Source organism: Schistocerca americana, chromosome X, assembly GCF_021461395.2.
Source record: "Schistocerca americana isolate TAMUIC-IGC-003095 chromosome X, iqSchAmer2.1, whole genome shotgun sequence".
Taxonomy (NCBI): Eukaryota; Metazoa; Arthropoda; class Insecta; order Orthoptera; family Acrididae; genus Schistocerca; species Schistocerca americana.
Window position 1 is genome coordinate 600429255 of NC_060130.1, and position 13479 is coordinate 600442733.

Sequence of the window (13479 nt, forward strand, 5' to 3'; positions counted from 1 at the left end):
CACAAACCTTCAGAGGTCAGACACTCGGATCCGTACCATATGTTGTGTTTTGACAGAGTATCAACCAAAACACCGATTTAGTTTGTGCTGTCATCCAGCAAAAGATGTGTAAACGATAATTAAAAGTAACACCAGAACTGTGGAGTATAGACAAACCATATCAGTGAGCTCTGAATACATAGACCTCTGGTAGGCGAGTTGGTAGATCTTCAGAGTGTCGCACTGAAGGTACCTATAGTGTACATTTGTATAGCTAACATCACACCTATCTATACACATGTTCTGACAAAAGAACATTGCTACAAACTCCAAAAGGCACTTTTACATGGCAGAAAAATGTTCTCCCATATAAAAATTACTAGTGTAATTTGTTTTTAAAAAAAAAAAAAATCGCCGCCATTAGGATTCGAACACGTGATCTTTAATACAACAATCTGATGCTCTACCAACTCACTTCACTATCAGAGTTCAGAGATACAGTTTGCCTAGATTCCGAACTTCTGGTGCTACAGCATGAACTACATCAGTGTTTCAGTTGATACTCTATTGATACACAGTGTTTGGTATCGATCCGAGTGTCTGACATCTGGAGGTTTGGGTGTAAGAAATAACTGGTGCCACCCACCACTGCTACAGAATTAGAAAATTCAAGTCCAATGTTATTTTAGCATGGTTGGTGATACTTTTTATTAAGTATATCAAATGAACTTTTTGTAGTGAAAGTATGAATATCCAGCATATTCAATCATATGGCTATTTCTACGTAATTGTGTTTTACCATTATCATAAAATGGAAAGTATTACCAGTTAACAGAAATTATTACTGACGGGACAGTTTGTTGCAATGCATTGGAATAAACTAATTGTTACTGGTATTTTACACACGAGAAATATTTTCCGATATATTTCTTTATGATCACTTATCCCATATGAAGAAAATGAATTCACCGAGTCAAATCAATTAACAAAATCTCCTCTAACATATCTTATTCCAAAAATTAAAAAAAAGAATGCAACTAACAATTTTCACATAAGAGATAAAAAAGAGAAACAACACACAAATTGCTACAAATAACCAGATAGTAACAGGCTGTAAGAAAATGCAAACATGCCACAACAAAACAATGTTAGCACTTTAAGAGTAATTTTTTAAAAGGATTACTTGTATGCATGAGGCGGCAAAAATTTATAGATTAAATGAGAGATATTTAGTTCAAATAGTGAACAATGTATTCTCCTCTTTAATGATATTTAGAAGATTTTACAACTGCAACTTTACAATAAGATATAAACAACAAATACCAACCTCCTCCCCATTGGCTTGCTCTGTTGACTTCTCTGGATAAACCCCTGCTCGCAGGAAAGATGCTTTCCACGAGTCAACATCATCTTGGTTCTCACAACTCAGCTCCAACTGCTTGTAATCCTGTTTTACAAACAAAAGCAACTTATTCAATATGACGCAGGAAACATGTAAAAAAAAAAAGGGGTAAATATTCTATGACCCGCTCAAAAGGGGCATATCCAAGACCTGAATGGAGAGGTGAAGAAAGGGGGTGGTGACTTAGTTTATTGGCGAATAGCAAAATAGTTTAGATATTTCACGACAAAAGATTCTGGGTATACCTGCCACTAGTCAGTACCTACAATACATTCTGCCTTCTACAAAATTATGCTGGAATGGTATCTTTTTGTGTGTATCGGGGCAAGACTTAAGTTCTTGTTTGTGTAGATAACTTTTTGGGTTCCCAAAATGTTGACAGACTAGGATTTGAGTAACAAAGGTTTCCACCAACTTCATTTTTATATATCGTGACATGGACAACTACATATTTTGAACTTCTAGATAATTGCATATTATTTCAGGAAGTTAATGACTTCACATGATCAGAATGCCATTTTTGGTACAGCAACTGAATTTTGGGATTATTCCTCCAATTTTCTCTGTTATGGAATATTTGAAAACCAAATTCTGCATTTCAGGTTTTATTTGACTGTTGATGACTCGATGGTTGAAGCAGACAGCCCCTGTGATCAGCATTCAATAATCAAAAAATGGTTGATTATCTGGAGCTTTTGATTTTATCTAGTAGTATTGAATGCTGATGGAAAAGTCAAGATTAGAATCTGTGTATGACAATCACTAACCAGCAAACAAAAATGCTGAGCAGTGTGAACAGACAAACACAAAAGATAATAAATTGCTTAGTTCTTATGAAAACTTGTCAAGCTTCCATTTGGGTGGCTGCACTGAAATTCCTCAACATTTTGATCATCATCATCATGTGAACTGTCAATATTATATAGGCGTCCTGGGCCACCATTCAACTCTTAGCGCATTCTGAGTTGCCCAGACTCACGAAGCATCAACTGTCGGGCTCAGCCTCGGCGTATAACTGCTACTGTTCCATGCCAAACTTAGCTGTAAGCCCTTGCTCCTGTTGACGAGATTGACATGGAGCCTTATCTCAATCGATTTTTTTAATAGTGTTCTCCCAGATGCCATTCACTCAAACATTTTTGTTTTCTCAAATTCAAATGTATGTATTTCACTCAGGCTGTGTTCTGCCACTGCTGACTTGCCTTTATGCCCCCAGATATACGCAACTAACGTGTTAAATGTGGTGTTGAGAGATACAGCACTGCGTTTGACCAATGCACTGGAGCCTGTACTCACAAGGGATGCTACACATGAGTATATGCAATTGCAGCTTGTCCTTTGCTGAGCCAAGTATATTTTTCGTTTATTGTGATGGTCAAAAGCCAGCTTTGATGATGATCTTACTGAGGATTCTTGCAATTTTTGGCTGTAAGAGACCCAGTATTAGTACGTAACTGTGAGTTTCTCTTTCCCTACCTATCCTCCACAGATGGCTGTACCTCTCATTTTCTTTCAATGTACACCAATCTGAAATTTGCTGTACCTATTTTGCTAAAACCCATCTCTAGCTGTTGCAGCTATGCTCCCAGGCTGTCTTTGTCACAAATGACATGCACCCTGTAAACCAGAGTTGTTAGTACACTGCTGCGCGAGAAACTCATTACATGTAGGTAGAGATCTGTGTGGGTCTTATTTCTGTAGACTTCATGTCCTAGGGCACCATTTGCTTTTCTTTTTATTAGTATGTCTAAAAAAATGGAAGACATTCATTCTTTTCTTGCACCATCATGAACTGTATATTTTGATGGGTGCTGTTCAGGTTGCCCAGGAACTCATTTAGGGACACTGTGACATGTTCTCACACAATTCAGATGTCATCCAAATAACAGAAGATGTATTTAGGTTTGAGCCACACAGTTTTTATTGCCATTCGTGTGGTGAGCCTACGGCTACTCCATTAACTTGTTAATAGATCCCCATCACGTGGTTCAAAATGATCTTTTAAGAGTAGCAAGGTGTCTTGAAGTGGTAATGATGTAAAGAGAGATCTTATGTCAAACCTCCCAAGCAGGTCGTTTTTCAGCAGGCGAATTTTTTCAATATGCCCAAGTCCTTCATTTAGTGACTACAGTGTCTTACAATTGGTTTCAGAAGTGTGGTTAGACATCTTGCCACATTTCTAAATATGTACATTCACCTCTTACAACTCCACGAAAAGCTCTACATATTAAGCCAACCAACTACCAATAATACATCGACGATGGCAAAGTATTATCCAAATCATACTGCCCTGATCACCTGATCCACAAACACTTCTCTATGATGTATCCTCCCATGATTCTAACACACTAGCCACATGACATCATCCTCAGACACATATCCATTTTATTATAAAATATCGTCATAACATGAAACAATCTGATCATACTGTCCACCACTGATCTATCTACAAAGCATTAAAATGGGAAATGCCCATTACTTATTGACTGCTATCCCTCCAAAAAGATACTTCACAACACATCCAAGGCTATAAAATACTACTGTCCAAAATGTTCAAATGTGTGTGAAATCTTATGGGACTTAATTGCTAAGGTCATCAGTCCCTAAGCTTACACACTACTTAACCTAAATTACGATAAGGACAAACACACACACCCATGCCCGAGGGAGGACTCGAACCTCCACCAGGACCAGCCGCATACTACTGTCCCTCAAAGACATAATGCCTGTAATACCCATTATATCCTTAAGACAGACTCAGGTACAAGATAAATATATGTCCCATAAATCCACTCAACATATTCCAGCACTGAAGATCCTACCCCATTACGGTCACTAACAAAGCAGTCACTGCCAAGTCCATCGTACAGTTGCAGACACACTTTCAAGCAATAAGTGATCATCTTCAAAAGGTGCCTCACTGGATGCTCTCCTTTTTTCCCCATTCATCTGCTTCTCCTTATTGTGCGAGTGGAAATTAGCTCTACAACATATCCTTCAATCCTTTGTCATTCATTTACCCATATCTCTTAAGTCATCACCCTGTGTCCTCACATCAAAGCCCATATTTCCCCCTCCCAATCAAATTTATACATACCCGAGTTCCTCATTTTCCATGAAACATTGGGGAAAAAAAAAGCAACACAAAAAAGCAGTTGTGAGACAAACAAAAGTCGGCAGGCACGTTTCTACATCCGACACATTATGTCTATGTCTACTAAAATTTTGTACCAGTCGCATGATAGTGGTGCTAGTAGTGCCACTACAAGTATGCAAATCATGTTTACTTTAAATACACACTTTAACAGTCTTGAGTGTTAGTTACCTTTGAGACTGGGCATGGAGAGTTTATGTTAGTCAAGAATGCCTCATTGAGTTTTAACAAGGTCATGTAATAGAACTACAGGATGCTGGATGTTCCTGTTGTGATACTGCAGAAAGACTTGGAAGGAATATAACCACTGTACATGACTGCTGGCAGCTGTGGTTACGAGAATGTACATTCGCAAGACCAGGCTCTGGTCAGGTAGGTAGGTAGGTAGGTTTTAACGCGGGAGAAGGGACCAAACTACGAGGCAATCGGTCCCTTGTTCTCAATAAAATAATGCTACAAGTGTGAGAATAAAATAGGCGAAACACAAAACTGAAAGAAAGGAAAGCCACAAGAACAAAGGGAAGGCAATGAACACTAAAAGGAGCAAAAGAGGACAAGAAAACAACAGAGAGATGCTAGAAACAGAAGAGAGTAAAACATGAAAGCAGATTACAGTCGCTGGTCAACCACAAGAATAAAGAGGGAAAGCCAGCCACTCTGCAACACATTAAATCCTCCACCCTAAAAGCACTAGGGTGGAGGACACAGAGGGACAAAGGACATGCGCTAAAACCTACAAGTATAAAACCCACTCTCACGGATATAATGTAAAACTAAAGCTGCTGTGGAGGCACTGTCGCCCAACACCAAAGGCAGGGTGATGGGAAAGTTAAAAGTCTGCCACAGAGTGGCTAAAAGTGGGCAATCCAGCAAGAGGTGGACGAATGTTATTTGGGAGCCACAGCGACACTGAGGTGGGTCCTCGGGACGAAGTAGGTAACCATGTGTTAGCCATGTATGGCCAATGCAGAGCCGGCAGAGGACAACTGATTCCCTATGAGAGGTCTGCATGGAAGATTTCCACACATTCACAGTCTCCTTGTTATGCCATTCCGTCTCCCAAAGCCGGAAAACCCTGCAGTGTAAGACAGAATGCAGGTCAGCTTCGGAGATGCCTATCTCTAGAAGCGGTTTCTGCGTCGCCTGCTTGGCCAGCCTGTCGGCAAGTTCGTTGCTGGGGATTCCGAAGTATCCTGGGCTCCACGCAAACACCATGGAACGGCGGGACTGCTCCAGGGCATAGATGGACTCCTGAATGGAAGCCACCAGAGGATGGTGAGAGTAGCACTTGTCAATAGCTTGTAGGCTGCTCAATGAGTCAGTACACAGGAGAAATGACTCACCAGGGCATGAGCGGGTGTACACAAGAGCACAAGGTATGGCTGCCAGCTCTGCAGTGAAAACACTGCAGCCAACTGGTAAGGAGTGCTGCTCAATACATCCTCCATGAACATATGCGAAGCCTACGTGACCATCAGTCATTGAGCCATTGGTGTAAACCAGTTCCGAGCCCCAGAACACGTCAAGTATCGAGAGGAACTGATAGCGGACAGCAGCGGGGTTAACGGAGTCCTTAGGGCCATGCAAAAAGTTCAGACGAAGCTGCGGCCAAGGCGTATACCATGGAGGCGTACGTGAACGGACTGCAAGTAGAGGTGGCAAAGGGAAGGACTCCAGTTCAAAGAGAAGGGACCGCACGCGAACTGCAATCATTAGCCCCTATCTGGGTCACCGATGCAGGGGATGGACTGCCGCGGGCGGGAAAAGGAGACGGTTATTCAGATGCTCAGGGGAACTATGAATGTGTGCTGCATAACTGGAGAGCAGTTGCGCACGTCTGATCTGTAGTGGAGGGATACCAGCCTCCACCAGTACACTGGTCACCTGAGTCGCTAATTGAACCCCACAGTGGTGCACAGGGTCAAGTAAATGCTATGCTGAAGGCGCTGCTGAGCCATAAACCACACTCCCACAGTCAATTCGGGATTGGACAAGGGCTCTGTAGAGTTGCAGCAGCGTGCAGCCATCTGCACCCCAATTGGTGTTGCTCAGGCAATGGAGGGCATTGAGGTGTTGCCAGCACTTCTGTTTAAGCTGACGAAGATGAGGGAGCCAAGTCAATCGAGTGTTGAAAACCAGTTCTAGGAATTGATATGTCTCCACCACAGTGAGTGGATTGTCTTTAAGGTAAAGTGCGGGTTCCAGATGAATGGTACGATGCCAAAAGAAGTGCATGAGACACAACTTTGCGGCTGAGAACTGTAAGCCGTGGGCTAGAGCCCATGACTGCACCTTGTGGAGGGCTCCCTGGCGGTGCCACTCAGCAACAACAGTACTGGAGCAGCAGTATGAAATGCAGAAATCGTTGCATACAGATAAGGTGAGACGGAGGGCCCGACATCTGCTGCTAGACCGTTAATACCCAGAAAAAAATAGACACACACTCAATACAGAGCCCTGCGGGACTCCATTCACCTGGATATGGATGGAAATATCGGATTCACCGACTTGGACACAAACGCACGGAGCAACAGGAAGTTTTGGATAAAAATCAGGAGTGGTCCACGGAGACCCCACTCATACAATGTGGCAAGGATATGATGTCGCCAAGACATGTCGTGTGCTTCATGCAAGTCAAAAAAGACGGCAATCAGGTGCTGCCGTCTGAAAAAGGCTGTTCGGATGGCATATTCTATGGACACAAGATTATCAGTGGTGGAGCGACCCTGGCGGAAGCCACCCTGACATCGAGCCAGCAAGCCACATGACCAGATTCAGTTGAAGACGACGAGAAGATGTCGTTTGTAGTCGGATGAGAGATGTTTAATCATCTGGCTGTGGATGCGATCAGGCTCAGGAGCTGTGTTGGGGCCATGTGCAAGGGCACTGAGGAGCTCCCACTCTGTAAATGGTACATTACAAGATTCATTGCAGCGTGTATGGAATGAGAGGATGTTCCTTTCCAGCCGCCTTTTTAGTGTGCGAAATGCTGGGGAGGTAATTCTCCGACGCAGAGGACCGAGCAAAGTGCTCGGCAATCGCGTTTGCGTCAGTACATAACTCGCCATGTATGGTAACACTGGAGACAGCTGTTGGGGCCTGGTACCCGAAAAGACGTTTGATCTTTGCTCAGACTTGGGAAGGTGACGTGTGGCATCCAATGGTGGAGACGTATCTCTCCTCACATTCCTTCTTCTGTTGTTTGATAAGGTAGCAAACACAGGCATGGAGGCTATGAGGTGATCTAGGGGAGTGTGCCACTTATGCCGCTGCAGAGCTCGCCGAAGCTCCTTAATTGCTTCAGCGACTTCTGGCGACCACCAAGGGACTGCCTTATGCCTCAGGCACCCTAAAGAGCGAGGGATCGCATTTTCTGCTAGGCACCTGCTCAACCATCACATTGATGTTACCATGTTTGGGAGGTTTAGCAGTGACAGCAGAGATGAAAGTTACCCAATCCACCTTGTTCAAAGCCCATCTGGGCAAGCATCCGTGTGCCTCATGCTGGAGCAGTGATAGGAAGATGTGAAAGTGGTCACTGCCACACAGGTCGTAATGTGCTCTCCAGTGGATAGATGGGAGAAGTCCTGTGCAGCAAATTCACAAATCAATGGCCAAGTAACTACCATGAGCCACACTGAAATGTGTGGCGGCCCCAGTATTTAAGAGACAGAGGTCAAATTGCGACGGTAAAGTTTCAGCATCTCTGCCTCGGCCAGTAAGCATGGTATCACCCCACAAGGGGTTATGGGCAGAAGTAGGAAAGTTTTATGGAGTTGATCAATCATTGCAGCTAATACATTCAGGGTTACTGCACCATCTGGAGGAAGATATACATTGCATACAGTTATTTCCTGCATCGTCCTTATTCTGACAGCAACAGCTTCAAGAGGGGGTTTGAAGGGGCACATGTTCACTACAGACCGAGTTAAGGACATACACACAAACTCCACCTGACACTATTATAGCCGCTATGGTTCCTGTAATATCCCTTATAGCCACGGAGGGCAGGGGTCCGCACTGCTGGGAACCAGGTTTCCTGAAGGGCAATGCAGATAGCAGGTGTAAAGCTTCAAAACAGTTGCTGTAGCTCAGCCAGGCGGTGGAAAAAAACTGCCGCAATTCCACTGGAGTATGACATCATGAGACTGGGAAGGCATGAACATTCAATGAGGCAGTTTATACCTCAGAGTCACCTGCTGCCACTGATTTATTGCCTGAGCAGTCTATATCAATTGTGTCTGAGGGTCTGACAAGATCTTGGTCCTCAGCAGACACTAAAATCTCCACCCCCATCCTCAGCCACAGAGCTTGTAGGTAGCACTGGTGTGGGTGCCACCGCAATTTCCTTGATCTTACGAGGTTTTTTTTTTTTTTATTTATTTCTCTCACTGCTCCTTGGGTTTCCCTGCCTGGAAGGACTTCACTGGCTCAGTCTCTAGGACCAGGTGCTTTTGGGCTCTTCAGCCACTGGCAGGTGTCATCTTTCCCACTGGAAGAAACCTGGGAAAGGAGTGACCCAAGGGACCCCTCCCTAGGAAGAGAAGCCGAAGAAGACTTACACTTCTCCGTTCTCCGGCTTAGAAGTGGGGACGGACGTCCCTGATGGTTGGGGGGGGGGGGGGGTTGCAGGAGCAACAGGGAGGGAAATGCCCCCCACTATCAAGGGGCAGGTGTAGTCTTCCAGCTCTGAGAGGTGGACTGAGTTGGCAGAGCTGATGGTGCCAGACCTGTTGTAGCGGTGGTGTAAGACTGTGTCATATGCACAGGATGCAGGCATTCAAATTTTCTCTTAGCCTCAGTGTAGGACAGTCTGTCCAGGGTATTGTACTCCATGATTTTCCTTTCTTTCTGGAAAATCCTGCAGTCAGGCAAGCAAGGCGAATGGTGCTCTCCGCAGTTGACACAGATGGGAGGCGGGGCACATGGAGTATTGTGATGTGATGGGCGTCCGCAGCCTCGGCATGTGATGCTGTAAGTGCAGCGGGAAGATATATGGCTGAACTTCCAGCACTTAAAGCACCGCATTGGGGAAGGGATATAGGGCTTTACATCACACTCGTAGACCATCACCTTGACCTTCTCAGGCAATGTATCACCCTCAAAGGCCAAGACGGAGGCACCGGTGGCAACCTGATTATCCTTTGGACCCCGATGGACACGCCGGACAAAATGTACACCTCACTGCTCTAAATTGGCGAGCAGCTCATCATCAGACTGCAAAAGAAGATCTCTGTGAAATATGATACACTGGACCATATTTAAGCTCTTATGTGGCGTGATGGTTACAGAAACATCCCCCAGCTGTCACAACCGAGTAACTCCTGTGACTGGGTAGAAGATGCTGTTTTGATCAAGACTGACCCAGATCTCATTTTGGACAAGCCCTCCACATCCCCGAACTTTGCCTCTAAATGCTGAACAAAAAACATAGGCTTCATCATCATGAAAGATTCCCCATCAGCTCTCAAACATACAAGGTGCCAGGGGCGAATAAGATCCGCTGCCATCCTTAGCGTGACGTTCCTCCCATGGTCTGGCCAGGGAGGGAAGTGATTTGGGGTCATACTCCTGTGTGCTGAATTGAGCTCATGATCGCTTGGAGACTGCTGGTGTTTCGCCACCAGCAAGAGATGATGGACTATGCTTCTTCGCATGTCATCCGCCCTGATGCCACCCACTTCGACCAGGGGAGACACCCAGCCGCAGCAAAGGACACCTGGCAGGATGGTCATTGCCGGGAGTCCCAATGCCCCAGGGGGATGGGAGTTTACCCCTTGGCATATGTGGGGAGTTAACAGCGCAGGCATCAGCAGAGCAATCCCTGTGCAGTCAGGGGGCTACAACCAACAGGGTACATGGTGGCCCCACCGCAACGGACTGGCTACCGTGCTGGATATCAGGTGCAAAGAAGTCCATGGTCATCGTCGACGCATAAATCAACACTGCATAGTGCATGGTGGAAAACACACACAGGAAGGTGTCCACGTCCAAGAGATGGAGAATGGGCAGGACTGCAAAGCGACGCCGAGGAAGTGGGCTGAAGATCTCACTGCATGATGGACACAATGCAGCTTGTAAGGCATCCTTCCCAAATGAGCTTGCTCTTCGGGAAAATTTTGAAGAATGGAGGTCAAACCCTACAGGGCACCATCACATGAAGGCCGAAACATGTGAAACTCCTCTTAGTTGCCTCATACGACAGGCAGGAATACCTTGGGCCTATTCTAACCCCCGGACCCGCAGGGGGGGGGGGGGGGGGGGGGGGGCGCCTCTGGTTGGCCATGTGGCACTATCGAGAGGGAACAACATTGTGTTCAACAAATGGCTTTGGTACATTATACTACATCTGCAGCAGCAATCTCAGCAGCAGTTGGCACCACAGTGACACAACAAGTTGTTAAAAATTGGTTACTTCAAGAACAGCTCCGAACCAGGTGCCCTGTAGCATGCAGTCCACTGACCCTAAACCACTGCAATTTGCGACTTCAGTTGAGTCAAGTGATAGTTCATGGGGGGGGGGGGGGGGAGGGGCAGAATGGAGGTCTGTTGTGTTCTGTGACGAAAGCCAGTTCTGCCTCAGTGCCAATGATGACTGTGTGTTGATTAGGAAGAGGTCAGCTGAGGGCTTGCAACCAATCTGTCTGTGCTAGACACACTGGACCTACACCAGGAGTTAAAGTCGGGGGTGTGATTTCGTATGACGAGATGTGCACTCGTCGTTATCCCATGCATCCTGACTGCAAATCTGTGTGTCAATCTGGTGATCTGACCTGTTGTGCTGCCACTCATGAACAGCTTTCTGGAGGAGCTTTACAACAGGGTAACACTCGCCCACATACTGCTTTAGTAACCAATCATGCTCTACAGTGTGTCGACATGCTGCCTTGTGTTCATTTGATCACCAGATCTGTCTCCAGCTGAGCACAACTGGGACATAATCAGACAATAACTCCATCATATGCAACCAGCATTAACCGTCCCTATACTGACCGACCACATGCAACAGATATGGAACTCCATCCCTCAAACTGGCATTAGACACCTGTACAACACAACACATGCACATTTGTATGTTGGCATTCAACATCCTGGCAGTTGCACTGATTATTAATGTACTAGTACTTTATATTTTCAATGGCTTATCTTGCACCTATTGTAACCTGTGATCTGGCAATCTTAATCACTTAAATATGCTACCTAGACAACTGTAGTCCCAAAATTTCATTGCTCTACATTAATTATTTTTTGATATTGCAATTTTTTTCTGTCGGTGTATTTGAAATCTCTATGTACATAATGAAATTCCACTTTTTTATGTCCTTAGAATTAATGTTTTCCCACTGCTTACATTTTTTATTAGTTACTTCAAATGGTATAAACAGTCATTGACCGATTTCCCACCACATACATCAATTAATGAAACAATGTTCAGCAATATATACTGTATTTACCTGAATATACGACAACCCTGAATATAAGACAACCTCCCGTTTTTTAAGAGGATCCTTGAGAAAATAATATTTTTTTATCATATTCTCACTAACCAATATTACAAACTTTTATTGATGCAAGACATCTGCCTCTAAAGTTACCATTGCACCTATTCTGAAGTTATAGAATTTATTGGTTGTCCACATTTTGATAATACAAGGAGAAATAAAGCAAACAAGAAGAACCTGTTTACATTAATTTTTATCTTCACTGTCTATTTCGTTTAGCCTGTTGTGTGTGGTACCACTATTTTTAATCATCATCATCACCCTTGCCCTTCCTCCTCCTCCTCCCAGGGCAGCTGTGAAACATGTATCTTTGTTGTCACAAATATTTGGCTATTTCTCCCAAATATGAATTTTTTTTTTAACATACAGCAGATTTCGCTTGTATACGATGTGAGAATGTTACATGTCTTTTGCTACAAAAACATTTTCTTCACGCTGCATTCTCATTGACTATGTAGAACCAGCAGCTGACACACTCCCTTTTGTTTGAGTCATTCCTCGCAGTGAATGTCGACAACTGTAATGCACAAAACACATAAGAACGCCACTGGCCCCAGTCTAGACTTTTAGCATATCCTGCAGAAATTTATACTATTGTCGAGTATCTGCCCAATTTTGAAGTCAGTTCATTTCTGAGTACAAATTGATTCAGTCACACTGCAATTTAAACATGGCAAAATGTTCATAAGAAGCCAAAGTACGCCCCATGGTTGGCAGCAAGACAAAAATTTGCTGCCCTCTCACTATTCCTCCCCCCACACTCATTATCGTTCTCTGCTATGTTGACGTCACTCCAAGCCATCCACAGTCCTGTGCTTGAGCAACAGTTAAACATGGACTGCTGTATCTTCTACAGAGCAGGTCATATGTAACAACAGCAACTACAGGGTGTACACATGGACAAGGAAAAAAATTCCCAGATTTTTCCCGGATTTCCTGATCAAAAATACACTTTCTTCCAAGTGAAAAAAACACTTTTTCCGTGTTAAGTGACAGTATACTTTCCCTTGGAACTGTAAAACTTATCAATCCTTTGAATGGTTATAGTCTTTAACATGGGTGTAGAATTTCCTGGCGCTTTAGAAAACGAAACTCAGAGGAAGACACATTTTGAAAAGATCTTTGATGTGCAGCAACATGTACGCTGCACATTTTCGTATTACGAAAGTATAAATTCGAACTCCACCGAACACTGAGTGCTACTTTCCGAAGAATTGAAATTGAGATTTCAATGCATTTTTGTAAGCCAGTCATAGGTCGTATCACGTGATCTCACCAGTCAATGACAGCGGATATCCAGAGCATAGGACACGTGATGCAGGCAGCCAATAGCAATTAGCAATGTCACTGTTAAGTAGTGTGAACACACAAATGGGAAAAGTTAATGACTTAAATTAATATACATAGTGTTACTAAAAGAAAAGCAAAGCTTTCACATATAA

The 13479-nt window shown here is 44.1% G+C and overlaps 1 protein-coding gene across 1 annotated transcript in view; it reads right to left on the bottom strand.

The window, feature by feature from the left end:
- Positions 1–13479, bottom strand: part of LOC124556480 (dynamin) — a 117747-nt gene that overhangs the window by 57187 nt on the left and 47081 nt on the right. Inside the window, 1 exon segment of the mRNA XM_047130434.1 lies at positions 1307–1426. Within this exon segment, the coding sequence (XP_046986390.1) occupies positions 1307–1426 (120 nt within the window).